A 16,477-nucleotide genomic window follows, 5' to 3' on the forward strand; every position below is an offset into this window, starting at 1 on the left:
AAATGCATTGTTGAAATTGTGCTTTGGAGTAGTATTTTTATGTAAATGAAGGGGTTTATAATAAAAAGCTGCTTTTGTTAGTTTGGTGTTCCTCTATTTTGGCAAGAACATGAGTCTGCATCTCTATCCAGAGTTTAACATGCTCTTTTTGAAATGCACCAGAACTTCATATCATCTCGGTTGAATCATCAGGGATAGTGAAATTATCACATAGATTATTTTCCAAATTTCAATCTGTTTAGAACTATTTGCTAATCAGGTCCACCTGATCACCTCATCTGATGCAAATGTGGAAAACTTGGTTCGGCTGAGAAGATGTCTAATACCTGTTGTCCCATGTGAGATAACGGTGTCTAAGAAGCTCTCTCTCTCTCTCTCTCTCTCTCTCTCTCTCTCTCTCTCTCTCTCTCTCTCTCTCTCTCTCTCTCTCTCTCTCTCTCTCTCTCTCTCTCTCTCTCTCTCTCTCTCTCTCTCTCTCTCTCTCTCTCTCTCTCTCTCTCTCCCTCCCCCTCTCTCTCTCTCTTTCTCTCTCTCTCTCTCTCTCTCTCTCTCTCTCTCTCTCTGTGTGTCTCTAATCCTGGGATCAAATCTACTGTTCTAACTCAGGCTCCACACCCTTTGGTCCTCTGTCTCCCAGACCTCCCCGCCAGGTCCAGACACAGTACAGGATTTACAGTGTACCGGGGGCTGATACTCCACTAAACAACACGACGCAAACTCCACAGATTTAGGGTTATAGTTTTTACTATAACGACATTTGGCATGTCAAGTGACTCCATAGGAAAGAGAGAGAGAGACGAGACTCGGTGAGTGTACCTAGACCCACTGGAGCGTTCTAACTCTATTTGAGCACGGTCATTACTCATGTGGATCTCCGTGTCAACTCGTGTCTTCTCCCAGTGGCCTGGAGAGGGGCGTGTGAGTGCCAGGCACGCCAAACTTGGTGGCTCGCCGTGTTCCGGCAGAGGGAACAAGGGACTGAAGTGAATTGATTCTCGGGGGGATTACAGATTAAGAATACCCCCCTCCCGCTCAGATGGGTTTTAGTGGAGTAAATCTAGGGATTATGATGTCAGAGGCCCGTGGTTTGCCCGAGAAGAAATTGAATTGTCAGAGAGGAGTTCTGATGTTCAGGATTATGGCACGGCCAGCGAGGAGATAGGGAGCTGGCTTCACCATGTCGGAACCACACCTCAGATCTGTCAACCCGTCATGGGTGACCGTCACCGTCCACAGGACAGCCGTTTAGGAGTCTCCTGGGCGAGATGCTGAGTGGAGGGTTCAGAGAATGATTTGGTGACAGAAGGGGATTGCTGACTCTCTCCCCCACCCCTACAGCCCCCCCCCCCCACACCCCAGCGTGTAAAGCAGCCAGATGGTGAGTACTGTACTGTAGGACATGCAAGACCAGACATATACGGGGAACCATTCCTGTCATGTTTGTACCAGTAGGCCGACTGTATCCCAACATAGCTGGTGAGATAGCTGCGTGCTCCCTGATGGATGCACTGTATTAGCGCATGCACGGTTCTTTCTCGACTGAACAGTGATGTGATCCTTTTGGACTCTTTGGCACATCCCTAACTCTGGAAGTGTGTGTGTGTGTGGTGTGGTTGGTTGGGTGTACGGTCACGCGTGCGGATGTGTTTGTGTGTGTGTGTGTCTTTGTGTGTGTGGTGCAGCCTGACCCTACTGCTGCCGCTGCCGCCGCCGCCGTCGCCGTGACTGTAGAAGAGCAGACCAAGCCGAGGAGGATGCAGGTGAAGTGGACCCAGCTGGGCATGGTGTTCTTCCTGCTCCTCTCCCTCGTCATGACGGGGTGTTTCCTCTGGCAGTACCAGCTGCCAAAGCTGCCGCCAGGTAACGACTAACCTTCCTCTATTCAAGATGGAAACCAAAAGGAATGTCATTTGGCTCGTTGGGGCCAAAGAGAAGGATGTGAGACAGACAAAAAACGATTAACGCTCAATGGGAATGTCATTTCATGTTGTGGTTATCAGTTTACATCAGGTAATCGTGATTGCCAGGATTACAAACTTTGACTTTGAGGTAATAGTGTTTTCATTTGCAAGTGTGGATAGTGGCGTACAGTACCATGCCTATTGTAAGTGCTTCACAATAACTAAGAGAGTAGAGCTCTCTTTGTAGCTAAATCTTTTTTCTCTCTTCTGAGCCAAAAGAGGTCAGGCAAGTGCTTTGTCGGCGGTTGTCACGGGTGCCTTTGTGAAATCCAATTATTTTTGAAGGTGGGAAATGGATTAGAATTCTAAAGACAGTCAGTCAGCCTGGTGATCATAAGACTGCACAGTGGATGTAAAGGTGTAAAACTGTATTTGCAGGACCTTTGGTATAGCTGGCATAACTGGTCTCCTATTTCAGTTGTCTGCTTTGTGATAGGCTATTCTTGAAAATGTGAGAGCTACTGTATGTATGTGTGACATATAAGCTATGCAAACTTGTTAGTTATGTCAGCTACGCAATCCATACTTTTTCACGTGGTGTGCCAATTTGTATTTTACAGTCAGGGAAATTACATAGATTTGCAGTATAGATTGACACTTAATGGCTACAAGGGTCCCCAGTGTGCTGTATTATATTTCAACCCTCATTCAAATGGATGTTCATATTCATTTACCCTCAGCTGTGTGACAACAATCGTTCAGGCAGGACTGCCTCCATGAAAGACAAGAGAAGATTGTCCTGAGACAGACAGTCTCCTTGTCACACTGCTCATGCATTGTTGAAATTGCACTTCATATGATTCAAGTGGGAATTTCAATAACCATATTTTATGTTGTGCTTCTTTCCACCTGCTCTCTCTCCCTCTCTCTTATTGCCCCATGTTCCCTCTCTTTCTCTCTCCCCTCTCCTCTCTCTCTTTCCATTTTTCTCTCTCCTTTCGTCTTTCTGTTTCTCTCTCTATCCTCCCTCTCCACCGCTCTCTTTTCCCTCCCTGCTGTTCTCAGATGAAGGGATGGGTGGGAACTCTAAAGCAGAGAGGATGTGTCCACGCTTTCCCCAGGCCCTCCCTCTTGAACACCCTATCCCCAGCCTGAAGGAAGCCCTGGAGAAGGTAGGAGGAGAGACAACCTCCCCCCTCCAAACACACACACACACACACACACAGACGCATCTGCACAAACACAAGTGCACATACAGACACACACAACTAGTTATGTACAGTCGGCACTAAAACATACAACAACAAAAAAACAGACAATAGTCCACACCAATACAGGCAAGGTAGAACACACACACACACACACACTATACACACATCTAAAACAAGACGTCTTAAGGTTCCTTATGATGCCCCGGTCGTCAGGGTCAAAGCTCTTAGCGATCTGCAGCAAAGCCTTGCACGTCCACTAAGAACAGGAGAGAGTGCTAGGGGGATTATGCTTCACTCTGTACTGCAGCGATCTCAGTGAGGGATCCCAGGGGGGGGTTTACAGTCATACATGTAGAAAAGCAGGCTTGATGAAGGAGGTGTGTCCCTCTACACAAAGCCTGTGATTTGGTCTACTTTACACCCAGTAGGTACCGCTGCTAGACGATGACTTGAAAATGAGACCAGGGTTTCACAATGGAGAACCAAGGACATAACCTCCCATCTTTCAGGAAAGGAAGGGAGAGAGGACTGAGATCTCTAGTCTAGTTCACGATGAAAGAGGCCTTTCATATTGCGGTCAATCAGATGTAGTCGCAAGGAGGAAGGACGAAAGGTGACAGTTTGACCTTGTTTGATTCTTGACAGCCCCGTTATAACTGAAGTGTACAACGTACAAAGGAAGGGAGTTGGATTCTCACTGAATAACCTAATCCAAGTGAATCAACAGGATGTTTTCCTTTGGAGCTTTGCTGGGCAGAAATTACATACCTTCAGCAAGTCAACCTCATTACAAACAAATGTTAAATACATAAAAAATCTGACAAGACATCCTTCACAAACATGTTCATTAGGAGATGATTCGATCCCACAGTCTTCTTGCACCCTCTTGTCTGTGTGCTCCTTTGTTGTTGATATTAAGTTTCCAAAAAACCTATACAAAAAGGGTGGATGTTTTCTCATCTACGATGACATATGAAAACTTTATATCCCTGATGCCGAGTAAACGCTGTTGTTGTTGTTGTCATGGCGCATGTAGATTGTCACATGGTCGTTGATGTCATGACGTCCTCCAGGTGGACACCCTACTGCGCCAGACCCTGAACCCTGTGAGCATGCCCTCCCTGTCGGCCATCGTCATCTTCAACGACACCGTCCTCTGGACGGGGAACTTTGGCAAGAAAAACAACAGCGACCCCCTGTCGACACCACCCAACGAGTACACCATCTACAGGTGGGCAGCAGCAGGGTGCGGGGGGAGGTGGAGCTGGAGGGGGTGTTGGGGGAGGTGGAGCTGGAGGGGGTGTTGGGGGAGGTGGAGCTGGAGGGGGTGTTGGGGGAGGTGGAGCTGGAGGGGGTGTTGGGGGAGGTGGAGGTGGAGGGGGTGTTGGGGGAGGTGGAGGTGGAGGGGGTGTTGGGGGAGGTGGAGCTGGAGGGGGTGTTGGGGGAGGTGGAGCTGGAGGGGGTGTTGGGGGAGGTGGAGGTGGAGGGGGTGTTGGGGGAGGTGGAGGTGGAGGGGGTGTTGGGGGAGGTGGAGCTGGAGGGGGTGTTGGGGGAGGTGGAGGTGGAGGGGGTGTTGGGGGAGGTGGAGGTGGAGGGGGTGTTGGGGGAGGTGGAGCTGGAGGGGGTGTTGGGGGAGGTGGAGGTGGAGGGGGTGTTGGGGGAGGTGGAGGTGGAGGGGGTGTTGGGGGAGGTGGAGGTGGAGGGGGTGTTGGGGGAGGTGGAGGTGGAGGGGGTGTTGGGGGAGGTGGAGGTGGAGGGGGTGTTGGGGGAGGTGGAGCTGGAGGGGGTGTTGGGGGAGGTGGAGGTGGAGGGGGTGTTGGGGGAGGTGGAGGGGGTGTTGGGGGAGGTGGAGGTGGAGGGGGTGTTGGGGGAGGTGGAGGGGGTGTTGGGGGAGGTGGAGGTGGAGGGGGTGTTGGGGGAGGTGGAGGTGGAGGGGGTGTTGGGGGAGGTGGAGGTGGAGGGGGTGTTGGGGGAGGTGGAGGTGGAGGGGGTGTTGGGGGAGGTGGAGGTGGAGGTGGAGGGGGTGTTGGGGGAGGTGGAGGTGGAGGGGGTGTTGGGGGAGGTGGAGGGGGTGTTGGGGGAGGTGGAGGTGGAGGGGGTGTTGGGGGAGGTGGAGGTGGAGGGGGTGTTGGGGAGGTGGAGGTGGAGGGGGTGTTGGGGGAGGTGGAGGTGGAGGGGGTGTTGGGGGAGGTGGAGGGGGTGTTGGGGGAGGTGGAGGGGGTGTTGGGGGAGGTGGAGGTGGAGGGGGTGTTGGGGGAGGTGGAGGTGGAGGGGGTGTTGGGGGAGGTGGAGGTGGAGGGGGTGTTGGGGGAGGTGGAGGTGGTGGTAGAAGTGATGAAGTTTGTGCAGAAGGTGAATATGGTGGAAATGATGAAAGCTGTAATAGCTGTACCGGTAGTAGTTTGGCAAAGTAAAGGTCAGGTTTAGAATTGTCCACACCAAATGCAAAATTTGTCCAATTGTAGTCCAAAAAAGTGTCTGCGTCAAAACCTGGGCCTTGAAATCTATGTTGAAGAGTGAAAAGGTCAACCTGAGGTATATTCTGAAATCTATGATGCCTTTCTTACGTAAATGCATTGGAGACACGAATTTGAAGTGTTTTCGTGGGTGAGGCGTTGACCTCTTCATGTCAAACAGTTCCCCCATGGTTGGGCTGGACTATTTGCAGAAACTTTATGAAAGAAGCAAAAAAGCGCTCACTTCTTTTTGCCTTACTAATTTCGCAAGTTTATATTTTTGTATAAAGGAGGTGTGCACTTGTGTCGATCAAGCTGGCTCAGTTATGGCTCAGTGGATATTTTCAGCACTTGTGAATGTGCCTTTAATTGCATATGCTTCTCTGCACTTGAAATAAGTGAGAACATGACACTTCAACCAACCGTCCTCTCGAGTCCTACTGCTTCTGTCCTGTACCCAGTCTGAGCCTCACTCAGAGCCTCACTCAGAGCCTCACTCAGGGCCTCACTCAGAGCCTCACTCAGAGCCTCACTCAGGGCCTCACTCAGAGCCTCACTCAGGGCCTCACTCAGAGCCTCACTCAGGGCCTCACTCAGAGCCTCACTCAGGGCCTCACTCAGAGCCTCACTCTGGGCCTCACTCAGAGCCTCACTCAGGGCCATGCACCCGGCACTTAAGGATCAAGTGTGTGAAAGTGGGGATAAACAAAATACATTTGTTTAAAAAAATATCCAACAAAGTTTCTGCGACACCCTGCAATATATGACTTTGCGTTGAGGATATAAATTAAGCACTGTTGTCAAAATCTTTGTACACTAAAATTGCATGATTTGTGAAGCCTGATGAATACTCTAAAGATTTGGGCTCTTCGCTAATTTGATTCTGCAATGAATAAACATGCAAAATAGATCCATTAAATCATTGTTAAGCCCTCTTACAATAGCAAATGAATTAGCTTTTTCGGGTGCGTGAATCTTCATAACACCCAAGTCCTCCACTATCTGAGTCCCGTGTTTCGTCTTGAAGAGAGATGACCATGACTGGAGAGGGATGAACTATAGAAGAGGACTGGAGGTTTCAGACAACCTCCTACTGCTCTAGAAAGAACCTAATGAGTTCTTCCTTTTATTTGGATTCCAAATAGAACCTTATGGGCCTGAAAAGAAGGATGTATAGAGAGATAACATTCGACTGCAAATCAAGAGAACCCCCCACACACATACCTCCACCTCACTTCACTTAAGTATCTACGGAATGAACAAACTGTTCGCAGAGGGTTCTTCCATTTTTGCATCCAGCTCTACACCGCACTCGCTTTCGCAAACAAACATGTGGATGTGTTGGTCATGCCCTCCAGGATTGCCAGCCTGTCGAAGATCTTCCCGACACTAATGCTGTACCGCCTGTGGGAGGACGGCAAGGTGGGCTCCCTGGACGACCCCCTGGAGAAGTACGTGGATAACTTCACCATCAAGAACCCCCTGGGCAGGACGCGAGACTCAGAGCTCAAGTATGTGACGGACGGCTTGATCTTCCTGGACAGCGGGGAGGTCCAGATACGCTCCTCGTCCGTCACCCTCCGCAGGATGGCCAGCCAGCTCTCAGGTCAGACACCCAGATTATCCTCCACAATTAGTCTCGCAATTACAGTCAAGAAAGCAAGCAAGAAAGAAAGAAAGAAAGAAAGAAAGAAAGAAAGAAAGAAAGAAAGACTAATTATGTGATCTATCAGAGATAGATATTTGATCTTGTAAAACATACCAGACACACACACAGATCTTGCCACTAACTACTGTAGTACCATACACTTGAAGTCTTGTATGCTACACTTAGCCTAATAATGCACTAAGGATCAAAGGGTCTGCTAAATAAATATGAATAAAAAAAAAAAGGTAGGTTTCAGCCCCTGATGCACTCTATTGCTAGCTCCAGAATTTGCCTCTATGTTGAGGTAACTAGCGGTTGTTTCATTTATTATTAGACATCCACATGAATCTACTATAGGTAGTGGTATCAGCCAGGCCCACAATACCATATACCAACATACTGTGGAGCTAACTGCTAATTGGTGAAACAAACAATATAATCTAGTGCAGTGTTCTCCAACTCTATTCCTGGAGAGTTACCTTCCTTTGGGTTTTCACTTCCACACATCTAGCAACCCTGATTCTAATAATCAGCTGGTTCATGTGTTAAATTGTATTAGCAACAACTAGGGTTAGAGAAAAAACCTACAGGGAGTTAACTGTCCAGGAAGACAGTTTAAGTGGGTTAGTCCAGTGGAGAAATCAATTGCTGCAAAAAACCCATTCACTTACGACACAGGGTTTCACTTCAAACACCCGAGAGCAAACACAGACGGGTCCTCCAGTAAGATCTCTCCTCAGCTAGACAGCCTGTCATCTGAGGTGTGATCTCCAGAGAAACAGTGCAGATTATCACCCCATAAATATGCTCACCTTCGGAAATAGCTCCAGAAATGAGTCAGGATAACATTAACAGGGACAATGAGTCATGGCTATTCTTGGGTGAGATCGCAATTCAAATAGAAATAAGGTGATAAAACATGAGAAAGCAGCTGTGGGCAAATGTGCTGAGGGATAATTGACACAATGAGTGTGTCTTATGTATTTTCATGTGCTGTGTACTGTGGATCATTTTGAGCTTTGATAACAAACAGATGTTAGAAATTGTTGAAAAGATTCTCACTTTGTTCCCAATGATTTGCTAAAAAGAGATACATTTGTAGGACTGTTTAAATCCAACATCTGGTTTCATCCCACCCTGAATACTAATTAGTTAACTTGATATGCAAAACATCTTTGCAACCAGCCTTGTAGCCGTTCTTTGTAAATAAAGCTGTTTTATTTGCAGTCCAAAGCTGGAATAGACAAATGCCAACTGGTGTTCCTTTATCGTGTTGTAAAACCAGGTTTGCCCAGAAGACTGAGAGCAACAAACCTGCTGTGGAAGGGGAAGACCCAGGCTGCTGTTAACCTCCTACACGATGACGTCCTAGTGGCAGACCCCGGAACCAAGTGAGACTCCTCATTCTCTACATTCTATCATCATTTCCCTGATAGTTTCCCACATTAGCATTTATATTATGCATGTAAGCAAACCATGGTTATTTTAAGTATTTCATGTGTGCATCATCAATCCTTCATAGATGTAGCCATCTCCATTGAGCAAAAAGTGCTTTGGGAGCATCTGGAGAAGCAATTCCAAAATGATGTACTTAGTCAATTCTTTTAAGGAATATTTGCATGTATATTATGCATTATTGGCACATTCCCATACCCTTATTTGAATGCAAATACGTTATTAGGCTACTTAATATCATCAGCTTCCATTGATGCCTTCCTCCATCCACTAGGTGCCACTACAGCAACCTGGCCTTCTCGCTGCTGGCTCATGTCTTGGCTGAGAAGGTGGTGGGCCTGGACTACCAGCGTTGGATCACAGACAACATCCTGGACAGGCTGGGCATGGAAGACACAGGCTTTGACATCACCCCCGGCATCCAGAGCCAGATGGCCGTGGGGGTGTACTCCAGCGGCCTGCCGGCCCCTCTCTACGACCTGGGCTGGTACCGTCCATCGGGGCAGATGTTCTCCACAGCGGCGGACCTGGCCAAGCTGGCCATGATGCTGCTGGGGGCCTACCATCGCAAGCTGCTGGAGCCCGACACCCTGAAGATCATGCTGACGCCGCTGTTCCGCTGCGACAAGGACTACTTCGCCAACCGCACCGGCACGCCCTGGGAGGTGAACGAGCAGCTGGGTTACGAGGTCGTACGCAAGGATGGGGACCTGGACGGCTACTCCGCAACCTTCTCCCTGGTTCCCCGTCTCAAGCTGGGCCTGGTGGTCCTGATGGCTGGGTCGAGGCCTCAGAACCAGGATGTGGTGTCCAAGGCCTACAGCTATATCATCCCGGCCATGGAGAGGGCCTTCCGCGAGTCCAAGAAGATCATCACCCCTCCCCCAAGCTCAGACCCATACGTCGGCTTCTTCACCTACGGCAACATCACCTTCTACGAGATCAAAGCCGGGGCGGACGGGGTTCTGATCATGCAGCAGTTTGGGCCCCAGATTGAGGACCTGATCCCCGAGAGGTACCGGACCATAAAGCTCAACTACCTGGTGGAGAGGGTGTTCAGGGTGGTGTTTGAGAAGGAGTATCCCTGCGTCCTACGGGTCAGCACCGCCTCTGTGTCCCTTGAGGCCCAGGATGGACAGCTCTTTAACTTCTACGTGTTCGATAAACGGGGTCTCTCCCCCGGCTTCGACGCGCCAGGCCTGAACACGTACAACGTTGTCAGGATAGCTCGGAGACCAACCTTCTCAAACTGAATTGAGCTGATTGGGTTTACCGGACGCATGCTTGTTATCGGGCCTGTTGAAGTACTGGAGATAGTAACTGTAAATACTACATGTATTGAGCTTGTCAGGTGCTGACTGGCTGTGCATAGATCTGTGGGGGATTCAGGATGAAGAGGATAACTTGTTTATTCATTTGAATGAACTGTTATTGACAGCCCATATCAATATCACCATACAGGTTGACTCTTTTTATACAGTCTCTGGCCTGACCGTCACAATGTTTTGACTGTGCGTTCTGCATTCGTTTGCAGCATATGTTTTACTTCCACATTTAAGAGTATAAAACTATGGCAATCTGCTCTGTGTTCATCAATCCCATTCCTCAGTCTCGTTACTGTAACTAACATGATCCTAAGCATATGCATTTCTTTTTATGTTTGCTGACTTTATAATTAATGTTCAAATAAGTTTCATATTTACCATTGGAAATAATGTGCTGTAGCAACCCAGGGGACTTGAAGGCCTGATTCATAATGAAAGAGGACTCAGAGACATTTATCGTTAACATAAATTGTCCTTTAATAACAGATGTCAGGGTAAGGGTAGTGGGACAAACTTGAAATCAGGATTCTTCCCATCCGGGGTCTGTTGGCCTTCATGGGGTGTGGTCCTGTGGGGATTAAAAGCAGAGCGAGAGGTCAGTCTTTTTCCGGCCAGTCTCTTTGCTGAACAACGCTCCTCCAGGGTTGTCTCTCTGGTCCTTTGGTCCTCCCTCTTTTCATCCATGCGGCCTCGGGCTGGCTCCCTTTATGCCCTCCCCTGATCACCTGATGGGCTGCAGTTGTGACCAGTGCCATGTGCCAAGTGGCTGCAGCACTTCAACAGGCAGATAGACTCCTTCTATCATCTCCCCTAATCTAAGCCTATGGACCCGCCCTATGTGCCGGATTGGCTGGTCGGTTTCCCCTGGTTTGCTACAGTGTGAACATCAACAAATCTATTGGTTGCATTCATTTACATTTTGGACATTGACATTCATAAAGCACATTAAATGTGTTCATGCCAAACACACTTGTTTGTAAATAGCGACATACCATAATAATGCACTCTGGCAGCAAAATCTGCATCTTCAACCCTGTAACATATGTAAGAAAGGTAAAAAACAAAAAATTAAACATTTGTCCAAATCTGCACTCAAAAGCAGGGATCAGGGGCATGAAGATATATGGTTCAGGATTAATCATCCCTCTGTAGCTCATAAACTGGCTCCTGTTTCAACTATCGTCTCTGGCCTTGATATGAAGAGTAAATATGTAGTGGTTGTTTAAGTTGAAAGACACGTTCACTAACTGACAGACATCCAGTGGTGCAGAGGGGCGCATTCGAAAGAGGATTTTCCTCTTTGCATATCCCGCAAAACAACCTCACTAGGTTTGATTTTCCTGTATTTGGAACAGGAGGGGAAAATCTAATTTGTTTAGTATTCAGAGTGTTCTTGAATATCAACAATTGACAGCCGCTACCAGCTTTATTTAGTTTTCATGTTGACTCATCTAAATCCTATCTACGTACATTTGTGTCTGTGGCAGCTGTAAACTGGATTGAAGAAGTAAATAAGAAGTAATCCATGTAAAAGAATCAAGTTAGGAATGAGCACAAGTTAAGTTAAGTCTTCAATGTATGGTCACATTAAATGCATGGATGATTACAATGAAAACAGCAAGAGTATTGCAATGTGCATTCAGCATGAATATTATGTTGTTATGTTTTCTGGCCCTGCACAATCACAATCATGGTGGTCCTTGGAAATTACAAAATGTACCAAAGACATTTGAATAATTCTAACAGAGAAAGCTTGAGAGAAATAGGCAGATATTCCAGAAAATTGTCAATTATACATTCAATGTTTTGACACTGTTATCAACAGTAAATACAAAAACAGTCATTTTAACATGATTTTCGAAATACATCACTTACTGTGAGTCACATAAAACAAACATTTGAAAATAAAGATCATATAATCAATAACCAACATCTTTCCTACATCTTATTTTACGACGATTTTGTCCAAGCATGGTATTTCAGTAAAGGAAATCCACAAATCTGTTTATTAATTGGCTAGTCATTCAAATTGAAAATATACATTAAATTGTTTTGTAGTAAAAACGTTGAGCGCAAAGTTTGGGGACCCTTAAAGTTTAACTTTAAATGACTAAATGTAAAATGACTAAATGTAAAAAATGACTAAATGTAAGTCACAGGGCATAAATCGCACAGGAAATGGTCAGCAATCACTAGATCGTCCTCCAATCATAAGGTGAAGTGCTCACTGTGCACCAGCCACATGCGGTGCTAATCTAGCAACGAAGAAAGCCCAGAGCCAGCAGGCCAAGCTACCTAATGATCCAAGCTTCTGCTTTACTGGAGCTAATGGCATGCTAACAGTATGCCTCCAAAGTTCTCATCCAGAGTGGTTCAACCCCCGAGTTTTAACCCCAGCCACCAAACCACTTCCCTTCCCAGCCATGTTCACCGCAGGTACAATCGGTATGTTTATGTCCGCAACATACCCCATGTACGATTCGGTTTATAAAGCAGTGCAGTCCTGCTCCTTGAACATGGCTGCTGTGGTGTCTACGCGCACGGCCACCGTTGGAGAAAGCAGAGGGATGAAAGAGGATGAGTCTTGAGTCTTGACCCGGCGTCTGGGGACCACGCCAGGGGGACCTTGGATCTTGACAAAGGACGGGGTCTCCCTCCCTGGGGTGCCCTCTTCCACCTGGGTGCAGACGAGCTCACGGAAACACTCCCGGAAGCGCGTGGAGAGCAGGTTGTAGATGACGGGGTTGACGGCGGAGCTGAGGTAGAACATGATGCCGGACAGGATGTGGACGCACTCATAGACGCCATGCAGGAAGTCGGTCCACCTGCTGATGGAACTCCAGAGGAGGCGCTCGATGTGGAAGGGAGCCCAGCAGAGGCAGAACACAACCACGACCACCGCTGCAGAGCGAGGGAGGGAGACGAGGAGGGGGAAGGAGGAGGTAAGGAGGGAGAAGAGGATGCAGGGAAAGAGGAAATGATGAGGGGTTGGGGGTCATAGAGGGTATAATAAGAAAAATCATTCAACTTGAAGACGGATAAATCTTCGTGATTTAAGTGCTAGGCATGTTGTGTCCATTTAATCTCCAGTTAATTTCACAGTCAGAAAATTGAAAAGTAGTGTAGTGCCTCTTGGCATACTATTTGCAAAAAAGAAGGTGTGTTGTGGGGGGTAAAACTAACAAATATATTTTTTAAACTCTCCCATAAACACAATTCAATTATTTGTAATTGCTGGTGATATAACGAGTGTGTTCACTGACCAAGCAGACCTGGACAGTATTCAAGAGATTAAGAAGATCCTTGAGTCCGAAAGCCAAGAGGATGTATCATCAGTAAGAGGCACATCTCTGAATACCAATTTTGTTGTCTAAGGGGTGGGAGATGTCGGCACATAATGACATATCCTTCATTCATCACGTCCTCGGTCATGTCTGAGCATTTATGTGTCTGGATGTAGCTTAGTGGTAAAGCATTTGACTACAGGTCAACATGTTGCAGGATCAATCCCCCCTACCTGTTTTTAATTAAATATGTGTGATAACAGCTGACACAGAAAAAAAAGCCAACACAACGGAGCAGAAAACCCCCAGAAACTCATGTCCATGCAGAAACTCATGTCCATGCAGAAACTCATGTCCATGCAGAAACTCATGTCCATGCAGAAACTCATGTCCATGCAGAAACTCATGTCCATGCAGAAACTCATGTCCATGCAGAAACTCATGTCCATGCAGAAACTCATGTCCATGCAGAAACTCATGTCCATGCAGAAACTCATGTCCATGCAGAAACTCATGTCCATGCAGAAACTCATGTCCATGCAGAAACTCATGTCCATGCAGGAACGGAGATGCTAACGACAGAACACGGCTTCTGTGAAACAGCTGAGGACAAACTGAACTCACACAGCATCTTGGTGACTTGCCTCCTCCGTCCGCTGTCCTCGTGGATCTTCCACCTGGTCTGGGAGTTTCCCGTCCCCCGGGGCTGGCTCTCCTCCCTGCCCAGCCTGAAGCCCATGATCAGGTACAGCACGCTGATCAGCGTCATGGGCAGGAAATAGAAACACACCATGGTCACCTGGACGACCACGTTGTACATCCAGAGGGGCTTGAGCACGGTGCAGATGGCCGACTCGTCCACCTTCTCGGGCAGGTCCAGGTAGTAGATGCCGTGGAGGAGGGTGTTGGGAACGGCGCAGGAGAGCGACACCGCCCACACGGCGGCGATGACGCGCCTGGCGTGCGTGTTGGTGGACAGGCAGCGCGTCTTCAGCGGGTGAATCACCGCCATGTAGCGCTCCACGCTCAGGGCCGTCACGTTGAGGATGGAGGCGAAGCACACCGTCTCGAACAGGAAGGTCTTGAAGTAGCAGCCGCCCTCGCCGAAGGGGAAGGGGTAGTTCTGCCACAGGTCGTAGATCTCCAGGGGCATCCCGAATAGGAGCACCATGAGGTCGGACACCGCCAGGCTGAACAGGTACAGGTTGGTGGTGGTGCGCATCTTCTTGTGTTTGACTATCACCGTGCAGGTGAGCAGGTTGCCTGACAAGCCGGTGAGGAAGATGAGGAGGTAGACCAGCGTGATGGCGAGGACGAAAGGGGAGCGTTTGGGCCCCAGGATGTCCAGTAGGAGGTCTTCGATGGACTGGACCCCCGTGCTGTTGCTTGTGAGGTTGAGGAACGCTGTGAGGTTGGGGGATTGGCTTTCAGCTCCTGAGAGGTTGGAGAACTCGTCTTCCAGACAGCACCCATCCATCTCAGAAAGGGAAGCTGGTCAGTGAGAGGAGGAGAAGAGGACTGGAGAGGCTAATAAGTCTTCTACCATTCTGAGGAGAATGAGGAAGCAAACACAGTGTGTCATGACAGAGTCATTGTTCTCAAGTCCACAGACATCGAGTAGTCTGGGCCTGTTCCTAGGAGAGTTTGGGGAGTAAGAGAGATTTGTATTTGGAGTCGGAGGTTAAAATGCAGTCAGTGTCAAAGTCATCCTGATGAATTGTGATTGTAAATCGACTGTCAGTAAAATCGTTTGACTTTCCTGACTTTAGACAATCAACACATGTTGATTTCAGTGTCAGATGTTTTCCAGGCACAGAAAATACATGGAATCCATTTCAGCCCTCCTAACCCATGCAGATTTATTCTGCTATACATTTTTATCTGTTTATAGGAACACTAGTGTTTTGAGCATTACTGTAACAACACCTGCAGCAAATACCTATACTGTAACTTCAGAAGGAGATGTGTTTGTGTGTGTGTGTGTGTGTGTGTGTGTGTGTGTGTGTGTGTGTGTGTGTGTGTGTGTGTGTGTGTGTGTGTGTGTGTGTGTGTGTGTGTGTGTGTGGTTGGGAGGGGGGATTGTGTGTGTTGTGATGAGCATAGGTCATGGCCCCTTTGAAAAATTCAAGGAAACACACCGAATAATAAAAATTATTCTATAAAACAGTGCAATACAGTCCTGTATGACGTCAACTCAATGATCTGACTCAGCCTTTAAGGCATAGCCACTCTATGATGGGCTATGGATCAGCCTTTAAGGCATAGCCACTCTATGATGGGCTGTGGATCAGCCTTTAAGGCACAGCCACTCTATGATGGGCTGTGGATCAGCCTTTAAGGCACAGCCACTCTATGATGCTGTGGATCAGCCTTTAAGGCACAGCCACTCTATGATGCTGTGGATCAGCCTTTAAAGCACAGCCACTCTATGATGGGCTGTGGATCAGCCTTTAAGGCACAGCCACTCTATGATGCTGTGGATCAGCCTTTAAGGCACAGCCACTCTATGATGCTGTGGATCAGCCTTTAAGGCACGGCCACTCTATGATGCTGTGGATCAGCCTTTAAGGCACAGCCACTCTATGATGCTGTGGATCTTTCACGCTTCTGTAGGTACTGTCACATCACTGCGGTCTGTTAAAAACTGAGGAATGTTATTTGAGAAAGCCCAATTTCCAATCCAAATCACATTAAGCAATGTGTGATAACAGCCTGTGCATCACGTTGTTTATCTTTAGTTTTGTTCCGTGGCAAGGAGGGTGCATATAATCAGACATAATATCAAACATAAAATCTGCTATTTTTAACCCTTCCCACTGCGGTTGGAACTTAATTCAATTAAAATTGACCAAAAAGACGACAAAGTTGATACTTTCTTCTTTAGGAACAATTCATTAAATTAAATTCATCAAATAAAATGCTCTTAACTTCATGTTTCTGATGGAAATAGTTTGTTGCTATAAGCTGTAATAAATATTACCATAGAGAAAATATAGAGAAACATCTGATGCTATTTAATTAAGAAATGCTATCTTACTAAGACAAGGTGTATTCGGATTAGATCATTAATTGGCAAGAATAGACTACTCACCGTATTAATACAAGTTCAGAGCTGACAGCTCAGTGTATCACCCTGGAAATCATGGGAAGAGATACATAATAATCCCGTCTAAATGACAAAACAAGCGTCTTGCAAA

At 47.5% G+C, this 16,477-nt stretch overlaps 2 protein-coding genes across 2 annotated transcripts; one reads left to right on the forward strand and one right to left on the reverse strand.

The window, feature by feature from the left end:
* The first annotated feature begins 1,678 nt into the window (after window positions 1-1,678).
* lactbl1b (lactamase, beta-like 1b) lies at window positions 1,679-10,466 on the forward strand. The gene is made up of 6 exons (XM_062461690.1): window positions 1,679-1,860; window positions 2,967-3,073; window positions 4,186-4,343; window positions 6,927-7,174; window positions 8,502-8,607; window positions 8,946-10,466. Exons 1-6 carry the CDS (start codon window positions 1,755-1,757, stop codon window positions 9,922-9,924), a joined length of 1,704 nt encoding a protein of 567 aa, XP_062317674.1. The 5' UTR covers window positions 1,679-1,754; the 3' UTR covers window positions 9,925-10,466.
* Window positions 10,467-12,374: 1,908 nt separating this feature from the next.
* Window positions 12,375-14,823, reverse strand: nmur3 (neuromedin U receptor 3). Its single transcript, XM_062471852.1, has 2 exons — window positions 13,905-14,823; window positions 12,375-12,897 (listed from the first exon to the last, which is right to left on the reverse strand). Exons 1-2 carry the CDS (start codon window positions 14,755-14,757, stop codon window positions 12,482-12,484), a joined length of 1,269 nt encoding a protein of 422 aa, XP_062327836.1. The 5' UTR covers window positions 14,758-14,823; the 3' UTR covers window positions 12,375-12,481.
* Window positions 14,824-16,477: the final 1,654 nt, after the last annotated feature.

The sequence above is a fragment of the Osmerus eperlanus genome, chromosome 1 (genome assembly GCF_963692335.1).
Source record: "Osmerus eperlanus chromosome 1, fOsmEpe2.1, whole genome shotgun sequence".
Lineage (NCBI taxonomy): Eukaryota > Metazoa > Chordata > Actinopteri > Osmeriformes > Osmeridae > Osmerus > Osmerus eperlanus.